Source organism: Megalops cyprinoides, chromosome 5 (genome assembly GCF_013368585.1).
Source record: "Megalops cyprinoides isolate fMegCyp1 chromosome 5, fMegCyp1.pri, whole genome shotgun sequence".
Taxonomy (NCBI): domain Eukaryota; kingdom Metazoa; phylum Chordata; class Actinopteri; order Elopiformes; family Megalopidae; genus Megalops; species Megalops cyprinoides.
Window position 1 is genome coordinate 31,799,914 of NC_050587.1, and position 21,735 is coordinate 31,821,648.

Consider the following 21,735-nt stretch of genomic DNA (forward strand, 5'->3'; position numbering starts at 1 on the left):
GGCCAGGACAGCCCGTTTTACTGTCCAAACCAAGTGACCCCTTAGCCCCACCTTTCTGTGGAGGTCAGGGCCCGGACAGGGTAGGTGTGAAGGAGAAATGGGCAGATGACAGAGTTGTGAAGGAAATGAGTATGGCGTGAAGTTCTGACACTCAACCTTCCCGGTCTGTTCCACCGTCTGACACACAAGTCTGCGTGCATCTCAGCTTGCCTGAAGGATATTTCACAGTGGATGGTGGACCACCGCCTAAAGTTTAACCTGGCTGAGACTGACATACTTTACATCCTCTGCAGGTGCTCCCCATTTTCCTCTCCCTCAGCCTAGGCTCTACAAAGCTTTTTCACCAAAAGCACTACTACTGTCAAAGGCTGTGGCATAATTCTTGATAACCAGCTTGCAGTGGTTAGTCAGGTGTATAGATTCTTTCTGTACGACACCCGTAGGATCCACCCCTAAACTCAACTTTGTATTCTATGCAGCTCCTAGTTCAGGCCCTGGTCCTCTCATGCCCGGACTACTGTAACTCCTTTTCCTGTCTTCCTGCCTGTGCCATCAAACCCCTCCAGCCAATCCTGAACAGTGGAATCACAGGCCATCTTCTGATGCAGACTCAGGACCCATCTCTTCAGACTGCATTTCGGTTCCACGTCAACCCCCACCCCCTAATACCTGCTAGTTGTATTACCTGCTGTTTATTTTATGTGTAGTATGGCAATGTAATATGGATTCTGTGATCTAGAGACTGTGATGTATGATGTATGTGACTTGAATAGTTTTATGCTCACCCTCACTGGTCTGGGAGTGCTGTTAGCCTGTTCTGACACTGTTGCTCATTCAACGTCAGCAGATAAACTTCTGCTCTTTTGTGTTGGAAGTCACTCTGGGTAAGAGAGTCTGCTTAATGAATGTAATGTAATGTAAATTATCAGTATTTGACCAAAGCACTTAAGAACAAAAACCAGCCCAAGAAAGTTCAGATGCTGACCCCGTCCTTTCCCATGCTAAACACAGCCTTTAAGTACAAAAGCATAGCCCTTACTCCCCCCTCAGCCAAATGACTACTAAACACGCTTTCACACTTAAGAGCTTAAAGGTGCCATCAGTGAAGCAGTGGTACAGGTGAGCTTAGGAAATGGTTACTTACATTGGGAAAAGCTAAACTCAAAAGCTCATAACCTAAATGCACACCCTTCTTTTATGACACTTGATTCAAGTCCAATAAGGTTCTTTGTCCCCGACTTCCTGGTTCACTGATGGTGGTGCTAACGCGTCAAAGAGAGCTACCTGGTGAAAAGAAGGACTAAAAGCCAAATCCTGCTTGCGGTATTTATGGGATGGTTATGGACCATGAAGGTGCTCAATGGGCAAAAAGATGAGTACTGATGTTAACGCACTGCGGTGATGGTGTATGTGCGCCTGTACCAGCAGCTGAGAAGGACTTGTGGGTTTGCTCCTGTGATCACCCCCCCCCCCGACTTTTCTGCCAATCATCTGTCAGCCTCAGTACCAGGAAAGAGAATGCTAAGCAAATGATGCAAATGGGAAAAAAACAAGCAATCTACCTGTGGGAACAAAGGCTGACAAATTTCCCAGTTCTCTTTAGAATGGGGGTGGTACAATGGCAGACAGTGTGGGAAAGAGTGCGGATACAGGTGTCTCTTTGTTGTTGGTGCGCTGGCACCCCACCTGTGTCATCTCTTCACACACGCCAGCAGTAGTAGGTGCTCCTGAGGATATGAAGGCGGAGGAGAGAGCGAGCCGAAAGTTGAAAGCCAACACTTAACCGCAACCGAAATTAAAACGCTCACTGAACAGGAGTTTAACTTAAACTCAGAGTCAGCTTTAACTCAATCCCCCACAATTGCAAAGCCCTGAGGTGTACAGGCAGGGAGAGAGAGGGAAGATAGGGGGTTTGAAGGGAGGGTGCTTGGCGACGGAGGACAAAGTTCGGGTGTTTTTTTTTTTTTTTTGTCAGCGTGCTGGAAAGTGTCTGCTCCCATGTCCAGACAGCAGCAGGGTCGGCTGGCTCTCAGCTGGTGGGTTTGTGGAGGGGCGTCGCGCACCTAGAACGGGGTAGGCTGGCAAGCTGGGAGAGGAAGCTAAGGTGGGGCACCGGGAGCTGGAAGTTAGAGGACTCCGGGAAAAGGAAGTGAGGTCGAGGCGGAGAACCGCAGGCTGAAAGACCCAGAGAGGAGGACAGGAGGAGACGGGAAATGGGGAATGGTGTGTGCTGGGGAACGCGGAGATGGGCGTGGCGTTCATTCAGGGAAGGGGGTGCACGAACGAGAACGAGGAGGGGTACTGATCTCGGGGGTGGGGGGCGGGGGTACGTGTTGGGGGAAGCGGCAGCGGCGGAGCGGAGGAAGGTCAGGACTCCTCGTTGCCCGAGTCTTCCTCGTCGTCGTAGCAGTCGCCGCCGGTCTCGCCGCCCATCCCGCCCGCCTCGGCGTCGTCGTCGTCCTCCTCCTCCTCCTCAATGTCGTCGTCGTACAGGTCATCGTACAGCAGGTCGGAGCTGCTGTCGTGGGAAGGCACTTTGGTCTGGATGCAGTACTCGGCTAGCGTGGTGGGCACCTTCACCCCGTCCCGCTCTGCCTCGGCCTTCGTCGACAGCACCTGCTTCCTGAGAAGCAGATGGGAAGGAAAGGGTTACAGAGCTGCTCTTCCTCACCCTGGGGTCCCCAGACAGGGGTTCACATTCAATAAAAGCTGGTAATATTACAAGCTATATTCATGAATCCAGATAAAACACACTTTAATGAATATAGGTATCACTTGCCATTTCTCAAAACATTTAAATGATTCCAACAGAAAGAATAATTATCCGAAAACCTAATCCAGAATGATGCGTTTACATTAATCATCTGTTCCACCTTGTCTGTGCCATTTTGGTGTAACAGAAATGAAATGAGGTCGCGCAGGGATAGGGGGCTGTAGACACAAGGTGGCGTGTGTGACAGTGATATTCTGAGCTGGGCTGTGTCACAGGAAATCTGACACTCTGTATTAATAAAGAAGAGGAGCCAGGTTGCACCTTGTGACTGCAGCCTCCCACTTTTTTCTGTTCACTTGTTCCTTTTTATTTTGGGTTTGGCTCTGTTTTTTGGGTTTAGTCATTGGGATTTCCGATTTTTTTTTTTTTTTTGCTTGGTTATTTGCGTTCAGTTTGGATTGCTTTTTGTCTGTGTGTTCGTGTGCGAGAGAGAGAGAGAAAACATTTAGAGAAAGAGAGTGTATTCCGGCCTCCCTGCGACCCCATCCCCACCGTTTCCCAGCGATGCGTGGCTGTGCTGTAACGCCACAGACCCCCCAAGCCTCTGCCTCCCACCTGATGATCTCGGCGTACTCCTTGTCCTTCCCTTTGCTGTCCCTCCACTTGCGGAACATGACGGAGGCGTCCACGTTGGCCGGGGAGAAGGTGTTGGGCTCATTCAGTAGGGAGATGACGCTCAGCAGGATGGTCCTGGATTCGACAGACAAGCGCACGGGCGCACAGAGACGCTTAAAGGTCAGCGCATCGCAGCGCACTTCCGTAGCTGAGTCACTGAAGAGCGACAAGGCGTGATTGAAGGGTTTTTTTTTTTTTTTTGCTCTACGTGAAATTCTGTTAAATATATGTGGAATAACATAAACCTATTATTGCCAATATCCATCACTACCCAAAGCAGAAACATTTACCGCCTCTAATGCGCCTCCAGATAATTTAGCACAATGAAGCTGCTGTAAAAAATTTTTATGTTTTACAGCAGTGTTGCACAACATTACACAGCAGAACAAACAAACTTCATACTGGGCCATTCTGATAAGCAGGTAGATCACCGAAAACTGTTCTGGAGTATCTGAAGGGTTATACGTGCTCCCCCCCCCCCCCCCCCCCCGGCCCAGGTGAGATACCTGACATTCTGGGTGGGGTTCCACCTCTCCGAGGGCAGTTCTCCGCTCTGCGGGTCGTCCACAGGGGGGTGCAGAATCGAAATGCACACATCTCCGTTCTGCAATGCAAAGGAGCCGCTTACACAGACGAGGTGACTTGCGTTCGATTTGTTTCTACTGGTGCAGTATTCGTCCTCTTACCTGTCAAGAGCTGGGATTTTAATTGCAGAGCATGTCTCCACATTGGCATTTCTGCAAGCAAAAACCTGCCTTTCACAGCCCTCTCGTAGCTCTAGGCTCACACGTGCCACACGGAGACAGAGACGAACGTTCAAAGCGACCGAGAAGCCCACAAAGTCGAGTCCGAGGCGCACACGCCACAAACGCACAAAACATTCATGAGGCCAGCGGACAGTTTTCGAAAGTGCCGGCCTGATTCCACCGCGGCGCTGTAATGGAAAACCTGTCTCTATTGTTTTGGATGGATACCATTACACTGGCATGCCAGAAAAACATGTCAGACACCAGGAGGATTTCATCAGAACACCGAGAAACTCACTAAAGCCCCACCGGCCACATTCAATTCCTGAAGGTTTTTTCCACACAAGTGTGCGGTTAGTGATGTCGTAATACAGCTGCAAATGGCGCTGTATTTTGACTGACACGGCCTCCTATATTCTGTTGTTGACAGATAATCTCGAAGATCACATTATATTGCTGGCAGGCTACAATTACAAACCCACAAGGAGTGAAGATACCCTTTGATTGTGGTTCACTGCTGTCCCATTTCGACAGTGTCATCAGATCTCAACGGACATGGACAGACTTTAACAGGCAAGGCGTTGCCAGCATGTGGGTGCCTTACCTCATAAATGTTGGGGTGCCACATCTTGGTGAGGAATCTGAAAGTGGGTGGGGAGTAGGGGTAGTCGATGGGAAACTTGATGTGGGCCTGCAGACAGACAAAAGACAGTGGGACAGTTACATTTCATTACATTGTACTACATTAAAGGCAGACGCTCTTATCCAGAATGACATACATAGGTCACAGTTTTTTTTTTTTTACATATTATTCATTTACACAGCTAGATATCTACTGAGGCAATTATGGGTTAAGTACCTTGCCCAAGGGTACAGCAGCAGTGCCCCAGCGGGGACTTGAACCAGTAACCTTTCGGTTTTGACCCTGTTCCTTACCACTATGCTACATTGCTGCCAATGCCAATTGCTACGCAGCACTGTAGTAACAACTCCTTCCAGGGATGCCTGAGAGTAAAGCGGAAAGCTCTCAGCAGGGTGTGAAAGTCAGTAAGGCTATAACTGCAACATCTGCATCACAGAGGAGCAGGCAGAGGCTACGGGTTCCGGTGGGGGGGGGGAGGGGGGGTGTACAGGGTGCAGGTGGAAAAAATGAGAAGACGTGTTGTATTCCTTTCTTATTTCTGTATCGTTGCCTTTCCATTCACAAGCTCAAAAGTCCACATTCAACAACAAACCGGGAGGCAAGAGACCGTAAAGAAATCTCATTTCAAACACAACTACCCCCCCCTTCCATCTGTCTGTCTCCGTCTCTCTCTCCCTGGACCTCTAGTTTACACAGGTGATTATCCAGTCTATTTCCCAGGAGGGAGAGTTGGCCGGCAGCCCCTAGGCAAGCCTGTTCTGGGAACTACGGGCACACAGCATTGGGGGGGGGGGTGGGTAGGGGTGCTGGCAACATTTCGGCAGTCTGTGCCACATATCCTGCAGGGCTTCCACCGACGCTGCGCCCGTGGGTGTGTGAGCGCGTGTTTACTGTGTTTGTGTATACCTGTCTGCCAGGGTCAGAGCGAGTGTGTTTGCGCCCGGGCCCCTGCATCCACACCTCCCCCTCCCCAGCCAGTTATGCTGACTCACTGTGGACCCTGAGCTGCCTGCCGGTGCCACGCTGCAAGCCTGCATTCCAGACTCAGCCGAGGGGGTGGGGGGTAAAGGGAGAGAGAAACGGAGAAGAGGCAGTGAAAGAGAGAGAGAGAGAGAGAGAGAGGGAGGGAGAGAGAGGGAGAGAGGGTGAGGGGAGAGGAGAGGGAGCAGGTGGAAAGCTACTCTTTCCCGGCACTAAATTTAGCAAAGTCTCTGTAGGGGGCGGAATCTGGCTTTAGGACACTGCAATCAGATAGCATGAAGGAGGGACGGGTTGAGACTCTTGCTCTCACACGGTCCCTCTCTCACTCTCTCACTTTCTCTCTCATTCAGCCACAGGTCATGCGTGCTCACTCGGCTGCGTGCACCATTACACACTTACTCAATCACAAACTCAACTCGTATTCACACACATACCACCTCCAATACCTCCAATACAAACATAATGCCTCCAATTACACTGTTCTTACATCCTTACTGAACTGGCAATGAAGATAATGCCATCCTCATGAAAGTCCCAAAGTCTGACCACAAGGAGTCTATCCCACACTTCCACTCTCTACACTAAAGACATCCACTTTTCTGCTTCTTCAAACTTGAAGCACCACTTTCTGGGACACTTAGGCCATTCCTCTTTGAGGTCACACTGAACACTTACAAAGAGTAACAAAGAAAGTGAGCAAAGGCAACAAGACCGCATTAAGTTCAGGAGCCAATATCCGATTCCACGCAGAGGGCATCTCGGTCCAGGTGATTCAACGCACGTTATGCGAGTATGCCTCACCTCGCTAAAGTAAATGCAAACTGTAAACAAGAAAAAAATTAGTTATAAGCTTACATGGAAAAGCATGAGAACCTGACCGTGTACGATGTCTGATTTCATCAACTGGTTTATTGCCTCTTGCCTCTCACTTCTCTCAACCATTCAACAAACTCTCACTCGCTGATTCAACAAGCCACACTTTCACCATTTGTCAGGCACGTGCACAGTCACTGTACTACATTTAGTTCACCTCTTCACTGAAATGCACACACTCACACACATTTAGGCATAAACTTCCCACATTAACTCTCACTTTGACTCAAACACGGTATACTCACAAATCCACTCTCACATACACATACAGTCCTCATTACCCTGCACACACTCTCACATACGCACTCATTTCACCATTGACTCTCACACATACAAGTTCACCTCACCGCATATAGTACACACATTCTCTCTCAACACATGCCACGTGATCTCACTGTTAGATGCTCATTACACTGCATATAATCTCACACATTTCACCACATTACATTACATTACTGGCATTTGGCAGATGCTCTTATCCAGAGGTGACAATGTTATCCATTTGTACAGCTGGATATTTACTGAGGTGATTGTGGATTGAGTACTTCGCTCAAGGGTACAGCAGCAGTGTGCAGCAGGGAATCAAACCAGAGACCATTCGGTTATGAGCCCTGCTTCTTACCATTCTAACACACATCTGCCCCATATTGTCAAATATGCACTCTCATTACACTTAAGTGTACTCTCATTCCAATACGCTCATTTGAGTACACTTTTTCTGCTACATACTTTCATACACGCTGCCTTATTTAACAACTAAAAACATGTGCATTAAGCAACACACACATTAAACCCTTTCCCTCTCTCAGTCATTTGCACACACTCTCATTCATAGTAAAGCCCTCTCAGTCACTCCATTCAAAGGTGTTAAAATGACTAGCTGCTAGCAGCAAAAATACATCTACCCATTAATCATCCAGTCAATAATAACACGCGTTCTTTATGTAGCAAGCGGAGTCGAGGATAACATCTCTGCCTAGAAATGCTTTGCAAAAGCTGGGACATAAATAATATTTAAACCCACCCAGAAGCAAACTGTGCCAAAAGGTTTGTAAAGAAACAGAATTAGCAAAAATGTAATTCATTTAAAAGTGAAAGAAACCCATCTGTGTGATGGACACATCACACAACTCTCTTTGACAGCGATATCTGTGTCCGAGCACAGCTGCACCATGCACCCACACACATGTACACACATGCACACACACACACGTACGCATACACATACACATCCACATCCACAAAAAGCATGTTCGAACCACACTAGGCGGAGTCTACTTGCTGGAGCACAAAAACACACCTTTTAGTTTCAAAACACACACACACATACGCTCACACACACAGGAACAAGAGCTCAAATCAGAGTGACTGAAAGTTCCTCTAGGGGAAAACAGGGAGTTGAATGTGAGGGAGGGAGGGAGGAGGAGAGGGAGAGGAAGGGAGGAGGAGAGGGGGAGACAGAGCAGCAAACAGCCTCCCAGTCACTTTGCAGCAAGAGTCTGATTGTCACAGACAGGAGTGCTCCCGTTTAATGGACTAACAGCAACTAAAGATGGAGGGGGGCGTGACAGGCGGGGAGAGGAAGAGGCGTGGGAGACGCACAGAGCAAACGGGACCCGCAAAGAGAGGGAAGAGGATCAAGGGAAAGGTAGAGGTTGAGAGGAAGGAAAGAACTCTGTGTGTGTGTGTGTGTGTGTGTGTGTGTGTGTGTGTGTGTGCGTGTGTGTGACGGGGTAAGGATTGAGGACGCGGAAAGGAAAGGCACAGAGGAACAGAGGGGACGCCACCAGCCCCCACCCCACCTCACCAGCATACCAACTTACTCCTCCCCCTCTACCCAGCCTCCTTAAGGGCCAAACTGGCACTTTAAACACTGAATACCGAAGAGGTTTTTTTTTTACCAGGGTCTGTCAGAGCCTGTCTCATTAGTCTGCGCTGACGGCGGGGAGAACACAGAGCGTGGAACGGGAGCAGCCGGTTCTGCCACGGCTCTCATTAGAACTCAAAGCGCGGCGCAGGAATTCCGACTTCGCTCGGGGTTCTGACGGGGTGAAATCCTCTGAACGCAGATCTCGGCTCGCTCTGCCTCTCTCTCCCTCTGCCGTCCCCCCCGGCCCTCGCCGCCCCTCTCTGATCTCCCTAGGTAGCTACAGCGTATATCAACTTCACATGCACTTTTCTGCTCTGTATTAATCCCCCTCTCCGCAACCTAGAAGACCAGCGACGCCTGTTCTAGCATCTCGGTGTGGCGCGCTGTGACTCAAAAACATCTGAATCGGCAGCACTCCTGTCTAATCTAAATTCCAAGTATATCTTCAATATTTTTTTTCTACAGAAAAATGCCTGTGAACACGCTACGGTCTCAATATAACAATGTTTAAAATGGAAAAAAAAGGTTTTCTGGAAACAATGAATTAAAAAGGTAAATTGAGCCACAGTTCCCCTGATCGTCAGTGTCTAACCCGTAGACCCCTCTTGTTGTTTGCGCACAAAAAAAGTGTCACTTGTTCAATATACAGCCAGTCAGTACACTAGCATCAGACTTCCTCTTGTCTGAAGTCTATTACGTGACTGTGTAGCTCTGAGTTGCAGGTCCAGAATTAAACTGCAACCAGCAGAGCACTGTACAAAAGGGAGCCCTCGTCCCTCCGTTAATCTAGGTCTTAATGAATTTCTGTTTTCACTGTCCTTGGCGTCATTAAACTGATTTTCAGCTTGCGGCTGACACCGAGATGGCCACGAACCAAGAGCGGCGGTACTAAGAAGCAGAAAATCTCATGTGTTATTATTTCCAATACAGATATTTGTCCTTGGCAGAAATGCTTCCCTTCGTGTCTCCTAATTATTCAATGTCAGCACAGCTTAATTCTTCCCGAGGCCAGCTGAAGACTTCAGGACCAAGCTCCACTCCTCTTCTTCGACTGCGATTCATAAACAACTCCTCTTACAGTTCAAATCAATGGTGCCTTTCTTTCCGAATTCCCACAGTTATGCTGCGGGGGCCAACTTGCTCATAACAGCGAGCGGATCGAAACCATGTTTGAATTGTTTAAAGCCGGGGCTTGAAGTGTGGAGGGCCGATGGAGCACGGGGGGGGGGGGGGTCTGTGCGAACATGTGTTTGCAATGAGCCCGTGCAAGTGACATCATCGCCTTAGGGAAATAACTGCCACCCCCCATCCCCCTTCAAACACACACAAGCACGCATGGCTCACACTAGGTGGAGGCAGGGGCAAACGGCACAGCTTTCGGTTCCGCAATACGTCTGTTTTAGGGGAACGTCTCCCCGTGTGTCTTCTCTGCGCCCTGATCGATTGTCTGGCGGGAACAACGGAAAGTGTGTGCTTCTGGGGGAGAGGTGAGCCGGGTGGGAGAAGCGGAGCCCTGTTGGCTTGGCTCCCCCTAAGGCCCCCTAACCTCTGGACTTGGGCAATTCAGCTCTGCCCAGAGGGAACAGCGGGGGTGGGCGAGTGCTAATGAGGAACTGGCAGGGTTTGGACCGGCCTCAGACTCCGTACTCGCTTTAACTCTGTGAGGCCCACGCTGGTGCACTGCAACACAGCGCAGGTTAGTGGAAGCCATTCAGTCTGAACAGTCACACACATTCCAGACCACAGCACACCGCTTTGCATGCTTTTTTTTCTTTCTTTTTAAAATAAAGTCCTTTAGAGAGGCACAAAAACAACACAAAGTGAATAAAAAGCCCAAAAGAAAATGCAACATGATCTGATCTGTTACTTCAGTTTTTCATTTCTGCCTCAATATACCCACAACACACTTTCATTTCCAAAGCGCCATCGGTAATTTGCAAATTCCCCTACCTAAGCCTGAAAATGTCAAAAACTCACTTCAAATGGTATTCCACATGTGTATGTACTAAAAACAGCATTGATATACTCTGAAGTTCCTACCGAAGTTCCAGTGAAAGGGCATTGTCTGTAATATTCTTTACAGATCAATATTCACTTTACTAAGTCCCCAGTGCACAGGATTTATGGATTATTTAGCAATGATGAGCTGAAAATCACTTTAAACTGCATTCCAAATATATATGTATAAAAGGACTCTCATTGAGAAGGAATACTCTAAGAAACACTCACTCCATCATAGCAAATGGGTCACCAAACTGGCCAGCAGTCTGCGTAGAAACTACACTTACAATAAATTTCACTGACATCTGACATTTTTTAAAACCCCAGTCAGCTTTCAAAAGCTACCTGCTAAATTATAACCTTTTCTATCAATTTGCTGGCATCGATTTGATGTAAATGTTAGCTAAATTCGGGCTAAATGCCGGCATTTTGATTTTGCGCTGGGGCGCCAACACTTCTGCTTACACAAATAACGAAAGACAAGCGGACAGAAATTAGACTCAGAAATTAGAATGCAACATATTTAACAGATCAATATTTAATTTGCAGTCTTATTTTCTTTTAATTATAGAGGCAGGCCTCCACATTCCACAAAATCTCAGCAAAGCCTTTCTCAAGGGAGGTAAACAATGACGCGGGTGAACGGGAAAATGCAGGCGGTTTTGCATTGTGAGGACTGACACATGACAACCTGGCCAACCAGAGCTATAGACAAAGCCAGTGAACAGCAAGCTCACCTATGCATCTACATTGCATTTGTTATTCTTTCATCACAAAGCGCATGACATGTCTTTCAAATTAAACTATGGAGATTCATTTCACAAATATAAACAATTCACTGCGCGCTAAGCATCACAGCCAGTGATTTGACAGCGTATCCCTGGTGCGTTGCAGATGACTGACACCCGCCAGCGGTTTGCAAGCAATTTTGCCTCATCTCTCACTGGAGTCAAAGGACAATACAAGCGACGCTGCTCAGCAATTTTACTGGGGCAGAATAGCTTGTGAATTTCATAAACTCTTGCCTCTTCCAGCTTCACAGAGAAGAAGGGGTGCTCTCCAACCCAGCCTTCATATATACATCCCATAATGAGCGCACAGCAGACAGTGGGGGTGATTAGGGAGACAAAAGGTATCAATTTCCCTCGCAACATTTCCAGTTTTCAACGAGCGGGTTTCGGCTTTCCGACCTGGCCTTTCACCCAAACGACAGCAGAGGCAGGAGGACCCAAATTAGCAGAACTACCCCTTTACCCCCCACGCCCCCTTCCTCTAAACACAGCAGGGAGTGTCAGGGGAACAGTAGTCAGGGGCATTAATAATTCAGAGGACATGTTATTAATATTCAATCACAACCTCAAATCTTCTCACCTTTCCATCCTACCGCCCCGGCCTCAGAGCTGCCTGTATCCAGTGCTCATCCTGACAGAGAGTAACGGCGTAGCTCTACTACAGCTCCCTACCTCCCACACAGACACCTTTCGCAATAAAACACACATTATATCTTTAATTGAACACATGGAGACTTAATAAAAAAAAGACAAAAGCAAAACGTGGCAGAAAACAAGTAAGGGGGCACAGTAGTAGGCCCTGCAGGTCTTCTACCCTGGCAAAATGCTTGTGAGGCTCTTCTGACTGGCAGGCCGGATTTACCTAGAAGTTCTTCCTGTGCTGATCTACATTGGAGACGAAAGAAGGTATGGAGGATAGGTTAAGGTACGGCCGGCTCTGTGGAACCTCCTACTGCTCTCGTACTCCATGTGGCACACTTCCCTGGGGCGACGCCCATCACAACTGAGGCGTGTCATTCGGAGCCAATGACACGTTACTGAACCGCAGATACAAGATTTGTTTCAGTCACCTCAGTTTGATTTTAATAACTGATACTGAAAGCATGTCGTAAAATAAACACCGAGCAAATTAATCAAACTCTTGCTAATGCTGCCAATAAAAACAGTTATAAAACAGCTCGCAGCACGGCATGTTAGTAATGTTCCGGACTTGAGACATTTCGCACCAGACACAACTTTGGACTAAAGCAGCGACCTGACGACAGCTAACCCTAATGAGACCTGGCCTTGCTAAATAACTCAATCAGAGAAGAAAGGAAGAGACTAATCACGTTCCCTGTCCTTCTCATTTCTGCTCTCGTACAGGGAGACGTCCTTGGAGATGCCATTTATATCCTGGCAGAGCTATAAATAGGAGTCTGGTGTGTTTGGATCACACTGCCAGGGAAGAAAGGGGTCCAGAGAGTGAGAGAGAAAGAGAAAAAGAGAGAGAGAGGGGGAAGTGGTGAGAGAGAAATGGCTTTTGATGCTCCAACATCGGATTCTGTATAATTCACAAACGTCTCTGCTGGAAGAAACAAGGACAAGGGCGTGCGCACAGGCACGTGTGCACAAAATCTTTCCCTCCCTCTCGTGCAGCTACAGACTAAGATCATTCACGCTTTTTTTTGCTCTTGCTCAACCTCCTCTGACACACACAGACAGAAACTCGGTTCTCTCTGCAGGTTCCCCTTCCACCGTCCATGTTTGCTCCTTCCCACCCTTATGATTTCATCACTTCCACCTGACCCTCACCCTGGCCTCATAGTTCCACTCCAAAACACATAGACAATCAGGACCCCTGGCCACACCTGTCACCTTTCTAACCTCATTGTTTAATACGAGGAATCGTACCTTGGGGGCGGCAGCGGTTAAGGAGCAGGACTTGTAACCAAAAGGTTGCCGGTTCGATTGCCCACTGGGGCACTGCTGCTGTACCCTTGGGCTAGACACTTAAACCAAATTGCCCCAGTAAATATCCAGCTGTATAAATGAATAACATTGTTAAAAAAAAACTGTAACCTATGTAAGTCGCTCTGGATAAAAGTGTCTGCTAAATGCCAATAATAATAATAATAATAATTTTAACTAACACCATATGGCTTACAAATCTGCTTTCTTGTGTCAAATACAATGTAGACTTGTGCCGCTGAAACACCAGTGATGCTCTCTAGTGTTCTGCTGATTGCTTAACATACAAAAGCAACTCAAAAGGGTATGAACAGAGGACAGAGTCCTCTAGAATGGACCCAAGATCATTTACATCTTTTTGTGCAAAAACGGCTGGGTCACACATTCTTGGACAAAGACACAGCAGGCACCACCTATTTCTATGCTTTCAAAAAGCTGCCACTTCTGCCAAGGGAACACAAGGAGTACACCACCTTTGACACCTCCCCATTTGGCCTGATCACTGTCCCCTCTACTTTTGATTATCTAGGGTCATTTACAGCACAGATGTCTCTATACTATCAACTTGAGGCCACAGTTTATAAGACGTACAGCTTCTTAAGGCCTTGAAGCATACATAGCACCTCAGTAGGCAAGGCAACATTGCTTTATAAAGCATTTGACAACTTCTATATGACGCTTCATGACACAGAGTGATTTAATAGCATGTTAAGTAAAAATGTAGCCATAAATCACTCTGTCTGCAATCTTAAAAGACAACATTCACTTTCAACCACTTTACAGACTGGAAGTGCCACTGTCATGAAGGTGTTAGGAATGCTTTATGAAGAAGTAACACTAATCATACAATGTTACCCAATGTCATACAGAGAAGCGTGACTAAAGCTTTCACATCAAGATGAATGGTCCGAGCTTGCTAAAAATCAGCCAGGGTCTCAGAAAACACAGGTGCTGTGTGATTAATTGCAGACAGAGATAAACTGCCGACAAAGCTTGCTGTTTTCCAGATCGCCAAAACCTGCAGCGGAAGACACCCTCTCCTCGGTGCCTGCTCCCATTAACGCGAGCGAGAGATGTTAAGGAATAGGCACCAACGGGAAGTAGCCTCTCAGCCCTGTATATCACTGCATCCTGACAGATGTGGTGGAGTATCGATCCAGGTTCCGCCCTGACGGGGTTGATCACCCAAGAATCCTAATGAGTCTGCAGCGGGGGGGAGGGGGACAGGGCATTTTTCGAAGACTGCTACTTGCTTCTTTGCAACTCTGCTAATCACTCCATCATCGTGCGATCCCAGTGCCAAAGAGAGGTAAGGAGCCATGGCTTGAGTTTTTCCAACTCAGGGGAAAAGTGCGGAGCGATCCCACTGCCTCACTCTCGAGTGCAGCTGCAGACGTGTGAATGCCGACGCATTACACCACGTTAGCTTTCATCCGGAGTGACTGACACAGCCTACAACTGTTACATGTTATCCATTTGCGAAGCTAAATATTTGCTGAGGCAACTCGAGTTAAGAACATCACCAAAGGATACAATAGCCGCTGCCCCACTTGGGAATCACACAAGCACTCTTTGGGTTATAAGCCCTCCTCCTCATCACTACACCAGATTGGTGCCCTTATTAAAACTAAAGTACTTAACTCCATTCTTGTTTTGCCTTTTAGTCACAGATTCATCGATATTAAAAGTGGGTGTGCACATACTGCCTAACTTAAAGGAGAAACTAAAAACACAGCAAAGCTCATGGTTGTAAATTCTAAGCATCTGTAATTCAGCTCTGTAAGGAACACTGACCAGGTGTTTGTTTGGCACCGCCAGCTAAGCATTTTCCCTGACATTAATTTTCCAGACAGGCTACTCGTGCAACCCATTAAAGTAAAAGTAAACCTTTAGATAAGGCTCTAATCAGAAATCAGCCTACATGTCAAGCAATATTTAGATAATAAACTATTGAGAATTTCTAGTGCATATCGCACGCTGCTCGCCAATATCTTAACTCAGATAATACGTTTGAGGAAGCGTTACTTTCTTTTCTGTGTTTAAAGCATGTTGCTTTTAATCCGGGCCGAAATGCACGACCAATGTTGCGCAAGTAGCGAAAGAGTTCCATTTTCTTAAGCATGTTATTCAAAGTTACACTCACTCTGCACAATGGGAAGAATGAATTCTATCTTGCATTTCTGTCTCTGTCGATGAGGGCTGCCAATTTAGTTTAAAGCCACTTAACCTTATTTGCTTTCCAGTATATTTGGTTAACCACCCCAATTAATGCAAGAACCAAATAAACAGGTTCATACATACATACCATTACTTTTTTAAGAGAAAAGTACTGCACAAAGGGGCTAGCACACGTCACAGCCACATTAAGCACTTCTAAGTTGTGTCATGGTGGCATACCATGCATGCGACTTGGTCCTGACAAGGCCATGACTCGATACCCAGTCGGGCTCCGCCACCACTTCTAGTGCCAGGTTTCTGGCCACCTGTCACCACCGTGTGTCCCTCACCGTCATTCTGATCCTCTCCCCACCTACCTTTCAGCACCTGTCAACTGTCACGCCACTCTCCCCTTCTCTCGTTGACAGTCCATCTCATTGTCACCGCCCCGCATTAAGTGTGGGGAGGTGGAGGATGACCAGCACTGATGATGTGGCACTTTTAACTCTAACTCTCCGCCCCTGGCCTACCACCCCTCCTCACCCCTTGCACTCCTCCCTCATCTCAACCCAATTAGGGATGCTTGCGTAGAGTTGAATTCCCACTGCCCCAATTCAACTCTACATCTAAACCTCGTGGGGCTCACCTTGAAGTAGCCCCCCTCGTAGAGCGTGTTGGGCGGTCCGAAGATGGCCACCTCCCAGTTGTACAGGTCCGACTCCTCCACCAGCGTGATGCGGAAGCCCTCCACCGGCTCCTCCTGCAGGGACTTCAGCTCCAGCATGAGGGCCTTCTGTGAGCTGGGCATCTGTTGCTGCGCCATGGCGGTTCCGCTTGCCTCCGAAACCGACGCAAGGAAAGGGGGATGTGAGGAAAGCGCGGAGAGGCTGGGGGGAGGGGGCTGATATCCAAACTAACTCCTACTGTCAGTGGTGACGGGGTGCTCGGGTGACACCGCCGTGTAGTGGTGGTGTCGTGACGGCAACGAGTCCGATTGTTTCTCAGCAGGCACTGAATTGACAGCTATCAGAAATAAAGCAGAGCTCTGGGCTTGCCTATTAGGTGACAGCTTGCGGTTTTCCACCTGGAGTGCTGTTTGCTACTATGGTGCAGGTGACAGGGAGCACTGGACTGCTGCAAACGACAAGGCCGACACTCACGTCAGAGACCTCAAAACATTCGAGAAGACACTGACGTAAATTGAGGACAGCTATTCTTTAAACCTACAGCATGCTAATGTTAATTTCAAGATGTGTTCAGAAAACAAACCCGGGGATATACAGAGAGCTAGCTACCTAAGACTGTGTCATTGTATAAAAGGCGAAAATCAAATGGTCACTGGGATTTCTGACTAATGCCAGAATGTCAATAAGCACGTTACTTTAAGAGCTAAAAATAAAACTAAATCACAAGTCAACTAATTGCAAACCTTCAAAATATAAACAATACTTATTTTCACAGCGTTAATATCGCAATTACAAAAACAATCCCACTACCTTCTTACAGGGCACGCTATCGACACTTACGTCAACAGACTGACACTTAACATAAAACTACGAGTCAGCTAGCAAGCAAACGTTAGCTACCTGTTCTTTCCAATACCTCTGTTCAACTAAACTGTACTGTGTGCTAGACGTACGAAACCATAAATGAATAACAACGTTAGATAGCTACCTGGTAAAAATAGCAACAGCTAGCTAGCTGGCTAAAGGTGTGGAAGCCCTGGCATTAAGTTGGCAAGCTTGTTCAATAAGTCGAGCTCTCCAGCACCGTAAACAAAGCACTTTGCGATAGCTGGCCAGTTATCTGGCTAACGTTAACTACTGTCACTCTCGCTGTTTTCTCGTTAACTAGCTAGGGTCCAGCTATTTTCAAACCGCATCGAAACGAAACGCGTGTCCCGTTAGCTAAGCTACTCAGTCCTCTCGATCGCTGCCTCGGTGTTGATGTAGCTAACGTTAGCAGGCTAGCCAGCTAATATCCGAGGAAGAGAGCCGAGGACAGGAGGGTGGGGGATGGCGGGTGGTGTCTTTTTAGCAAATTGTCCTCCCGTTCAATTTAATTATATCTACTTAGCTAGCTGGCTACGATCGCAAATGTTCCTCTATTCCGCCAATATTTCTCTTTGTGTCCAAAACACACGCAGAACACACATAACCTCGCATGCAAGCTGGCTATCTCTGCTCGTTAGCGTTACTGTCTCTCTCGCTGGCTACCCCTTCGCCCCCGTTCGGCCGTCTCCTCAGCTGATCCTCAGTGGTTGTTTATATTTGTTTATCTGGTCCGTGGGGCTGCTCCTGCCTCATCACACTTACGAGCCACCGTTCCGAGAGGTATCTTCGTGGCTAATTTTTTCGTTCCACGCCCGCCCCCCTCCACCACCCCGTGAGCGGAGAGGTCAGTGATTTGATTTATTTTCGCAGTGCAGACACACACTGAAATTCGTACACTGTGGGCAAAAAACACATACACATAGCTAGCTACTTCTTTTTTCCTCTTTTCTCTCTCGCTATTGGTGCTTCCGGTAAACACTGCGCATGCCCTGCTTTATCTTCGCCTACACGTTTTTGCGTCTACACGTTTCCACATGACGTAACGTAAAAGGGTCACGTCCAACGTGCGCGTCCCCAACATCTCGCTGAATTGATGCACCTGTACGCATTGAATTAACGTCAAACTTCTGAGCAGTCGACACCTAATGTTTTTTTAACGTTATGTTTTATGTTTTTTTTATTGTTTAAGATTATGGAAATCTAAAGATTTTCAGTCCTTTTTGTGTATTTTGTGGCGTTTTTGTTTTCGTGAGGTTTTTTTTTTAACAACTGTGAAGTTTATATACAATTAACCTTAGCCATATCTTGCTGAATCGGCCCATTGACCCGAATAAATATAAAAACCGAGGACACTAAGGAAAACTAAGGCTGATAAATCTATAATATTATCATTAGCAATATGTTGATTGTTTAACCCGTTTTACATAGTGAAATGAAGTCATCATCAATGTAGAGTCAGCATCAATGACCAACATTCAATGGTAAGTCATACCTACTTCAAAACATCAGTTCATGGTGTAGTGTACTGATATCAGATCTTAACTTATCAGAGCGTAACAGGAAAAGACTTAAATAACCTGGCAATATCGTATAAGTGTGACAAAATCATATGATCCACAAAGATCATGTCATAACACTAGATATTTCACTTAATACACCATCAATCTGAACATTACCACCACTCAGTCCTGTCTTAAGAGCGTAATTTAGAGAGAGCTCATTCAACCTAAGACAAAGCTGAGTCTCTGTTTGATAAGATTCGCTCTCACATTCTCATGTTGATTGATGACCCTGTCTTCTGCTATCGCATAACGCTTCTTTTTCCTTTCCGCGGCTCACATTTTAATTTCGCTTGGCCGGAGCGCTCGGCGGGCGTGCAATAATGAGGATGTCCACCTGAAATCACCCTGCCCCTCATCTGGCGCAGCATCAGCAGGCTCCCATTTAAGTCTATTGAACTGAATCACCGCCACGATACTGTTCTATTGGCTGCACAGAATGCTTGAGATGTGTTGTGTACATGCACACAATCTTTTTTACTTTGACACATCTCATCTGTCTGGATCATTCAGAATATATTTACTTTTTCCCACACCTGGACACACGCAACAAGCAAAATTATCTTTGGGGGGCTTCCTCTGGCCTTTGACTCCGTGAAATGGAGGAATAAATGTGAGGGTCAGAGAGAGTCTGTGGTTCGGACTAATCCAGGAATGTTAATTGTCAGGCTAACTCTATGATGGTAACATGATATCCCTCTGACACAATGACCAGTTTGCCACTTTATTCCATTCCGCAAAAAAATTAGCCATCTGTTTCGCTCCTCTAGGTGAACTACACTCTCAAATAACTGATTCCAGTTTTTGCATTTAATACACAAAACCCAGTGCTGACCTGTCAAATTGTCATTCTTTTCACAGTATGAGACCAAGTACCTTCTAACAGAACTATCTCCTCTGAAAGGGAGATATTAATAGGACAAGATCTGTTTCACTCAGGAACCTGAACAGGTCCATCCCTTGCACCTTTCTTTTCAAAGTGATGAATGTTATGAATTTTTTTTAACAAGAAAGGTCTACACTATCACAGGGCAAAGCCTGGTGACAGTATAGGCCTTTGTTGTAGAAAAAGCCTGGCGGTCAATCTCACCAGGGTGTATTTCACTGCTGCCTCTTAACTAGCTGCTCTTCCATTCACCATTTAAGCAAGATATTTATTAGATAAGTCTGGGCTGAAACGGCAGCAGAAGCTGCAGCCTCAATGCCTCGGTTGTACAAAGACAGGGGAGTTTATCAGTGGATCTGTCTAAAGAGGCCACCAGGGGAGTGTTTTTAACTGTTTGTTGCATTACCTGTTAACTGATACACTAACATTAACCCAGGGAGGACCTAGGTGTGTGTTGATATTGTATTAGAATGGTATACCCCTATTGGGTATATTGTCTTGCACTTGAGTGTTGGGCTGGGTGCACATTTGTGGTCTTGGCCTTGTGTGTTTGACAATGACGCTTGTTCATTGAGTGGGTTATGGTTTCCTTGTTTGTGTAATGTTTTGTGCTTTGCCGAATGCCCTTTGTGCTGGACTTTTGGAGTCACGTTGGATAAGAGTGTCTGCATGTCAGCAATGTAAATGTTATATTTACTCATCTTGTACATCGCTGTGGATAAAAGCATCTGCAAGTGATGTAGTGTGATGTAATGTCAGTACTTTATGCTGATAGAAGGTTGTGGCAGAACAACCTCAGTGGCTGAAAGTAGCAGCAGAATTATATGTTTGTACAACTTGTCACAGCATTTACTGTGACGATGGTTCCCACAATAACTATATTACAAATATGAGACTAATGATTCAGTATCTATACGGCTATATATCTAATCCTATTGAATGCACTTGTTGTAAATCACTCTAGGTAAGAGCATCTGCCAAATGGAGAAATACAAATGTAAGATGCATAACTGACAAAGACAAATGTGCATGAAATTCTACTGTGTTGATGGAGTTACATTCTACACAGTAAATGATAAGAAAGTTACAAATCATTTCCACTGTGGATTTGGGATACCTGTCTTTAGTTTCAATGAAATTTAATAACTTGACATTTAAAGTAAACTGAACAGCATATGTTGTTTAACCCCCGCTTACCCACGCTACCATCAGGTGGAACCAGCATTATTTGATCAGCCTGTGTGTTTGCCTGTCCGTGCAGAGGATAACTGAAAACGTCATGGATGGATTTTTATGAATCTTGGTGAAATTATTATTATTAAAAAACAGTCCTGATACCACAGCCGTAGAAAGTGGCAGGTGTATGCACTGCTGCCTCAAAATTTCAATTCTATTTTAACACTGTGTATCTTTAATTGTAATACATCTAATTCTTCACTAGATGGCGTAGGACAACAGTAAAGCCCAAGGGACATTACACATGCCTTCACTCTTCTCAAGCGGGTAACAGTTTCATCACTTTGCAACTGTAATACACACACACACACATATTATACAGTACAGTACATATCATTGGCCAATGCCATTTGATACAATAATTGACCAGATTATTTCATGCTGAAGAGAAAGACTGTTCAGTTATTCTTAGGATAATGGTGTTTAACACTACATGGGAAGAAACATTTAACGAAGATATTACATGTAAACATCGTGAATGAGGGGAGTTACTTGTGCAGCTGAACCGACTACATTTATTCATTTGGCAGACGCTTTTATCCAAGGCGACTCACAAGTGACTAGAGAAGCATCTTGACTATGTATAATTTTCGCTCAGCGATTGTTCAAGCTCATTTTCGTTTCTGACCGCTTTTTTTTTTCCAGAGTAGAAGGTTGCTGTCTGAGGTGGTCCTGAATATATCTCAGAGCAGGCGCTGTTGGAGGTCAGTTAGGGGATGTGACCAAACATCCTGTTTGAGTTAACACACCTGGCCGGGACACCTGTTGCGTCAGATTGGGTTTCGCTGTAAGAGTCGTTTCCACCCTAGGAATAATATTCTCCCTGATAGTTTTCAAAACTCTGCTTTCACACAGTGACAGTGACGTCAAACAGAAAGTGTGACTCCCTTTAGGAAAAATAAAAAGAACGTCACTCGTGTGGGAACTCCATTACAAATTGCACGGTTTTCTACCTAGAGTACATAAGCATTCCGATGTTTTCAAAACCAGAGCGAACTAAATGTAATGCAATCCCAGGGAATCCCAAAGACAGCTGCAGAGGACATAACCTATTGCACATCTGTATACCTCCTCCGGTCACCTTTTGTTAACAAGACTTAA

At 46.3% G+C, this 21,735-nt stretch overlaps 1 protein-coding gene across 1 annotated transcript; it reads right to left on the reverse strand.

Moving 5' to 3' along the window:
- Positions 1-858: 858 nt before the first annotated feature.
- ube2r2 (ubiquitin-conjugating enzyme E2R 2) lies at positions 859-17,831 on the reverse strand. Its single transcript, XM_036529121.1, has 5 exons — positions 16,047-17,831; positions 4,739-4,825; positions 3,895-3,992; positions 3,329-3,463; positions 859-2,623 (listed from the first exon to the last, which is right to left on the reverse strand). The coding sequence occupies exons 1-5, from the start codon at positions 16,221-16,223 to the stop codon at positions 2,368-2,370; spliced, it is 753 nt and encodes a 250-aa protein (XP_036385014.1). The 5' UTR covers positions 16,224-17,831; the 3' UTR covers positions 859-2,367.
- Between the last annotated feature and the right edge of the window lie 3,904 nt (positions 17,832-21,735).

Bases quoted from the DNA above. Each gene is read 5' to 3' on its own strand.
- ube2r2 (XM_036529121.1), bottom strand. From the start codon at position 16,223: ATGGCGCAGCAACAGATGCCCAGCTCACAGAAGGCCCTCATGCTGGAG. The intron at 4,826-16,046 runs GTGAGCCCCACG...GTCTGTCTGCAG, and splicing joins ACGAGGGGGGCTACTTCAAG to GCCCACATCAAGTTTCCCAT. The intron at 3,464-3,894 runs GTATCTCACCTG...TGTCGAATCCAG, and splicing joins AACCCCACCCAGAATGTCAG to GACCATCCTGCTGAGCGTCA.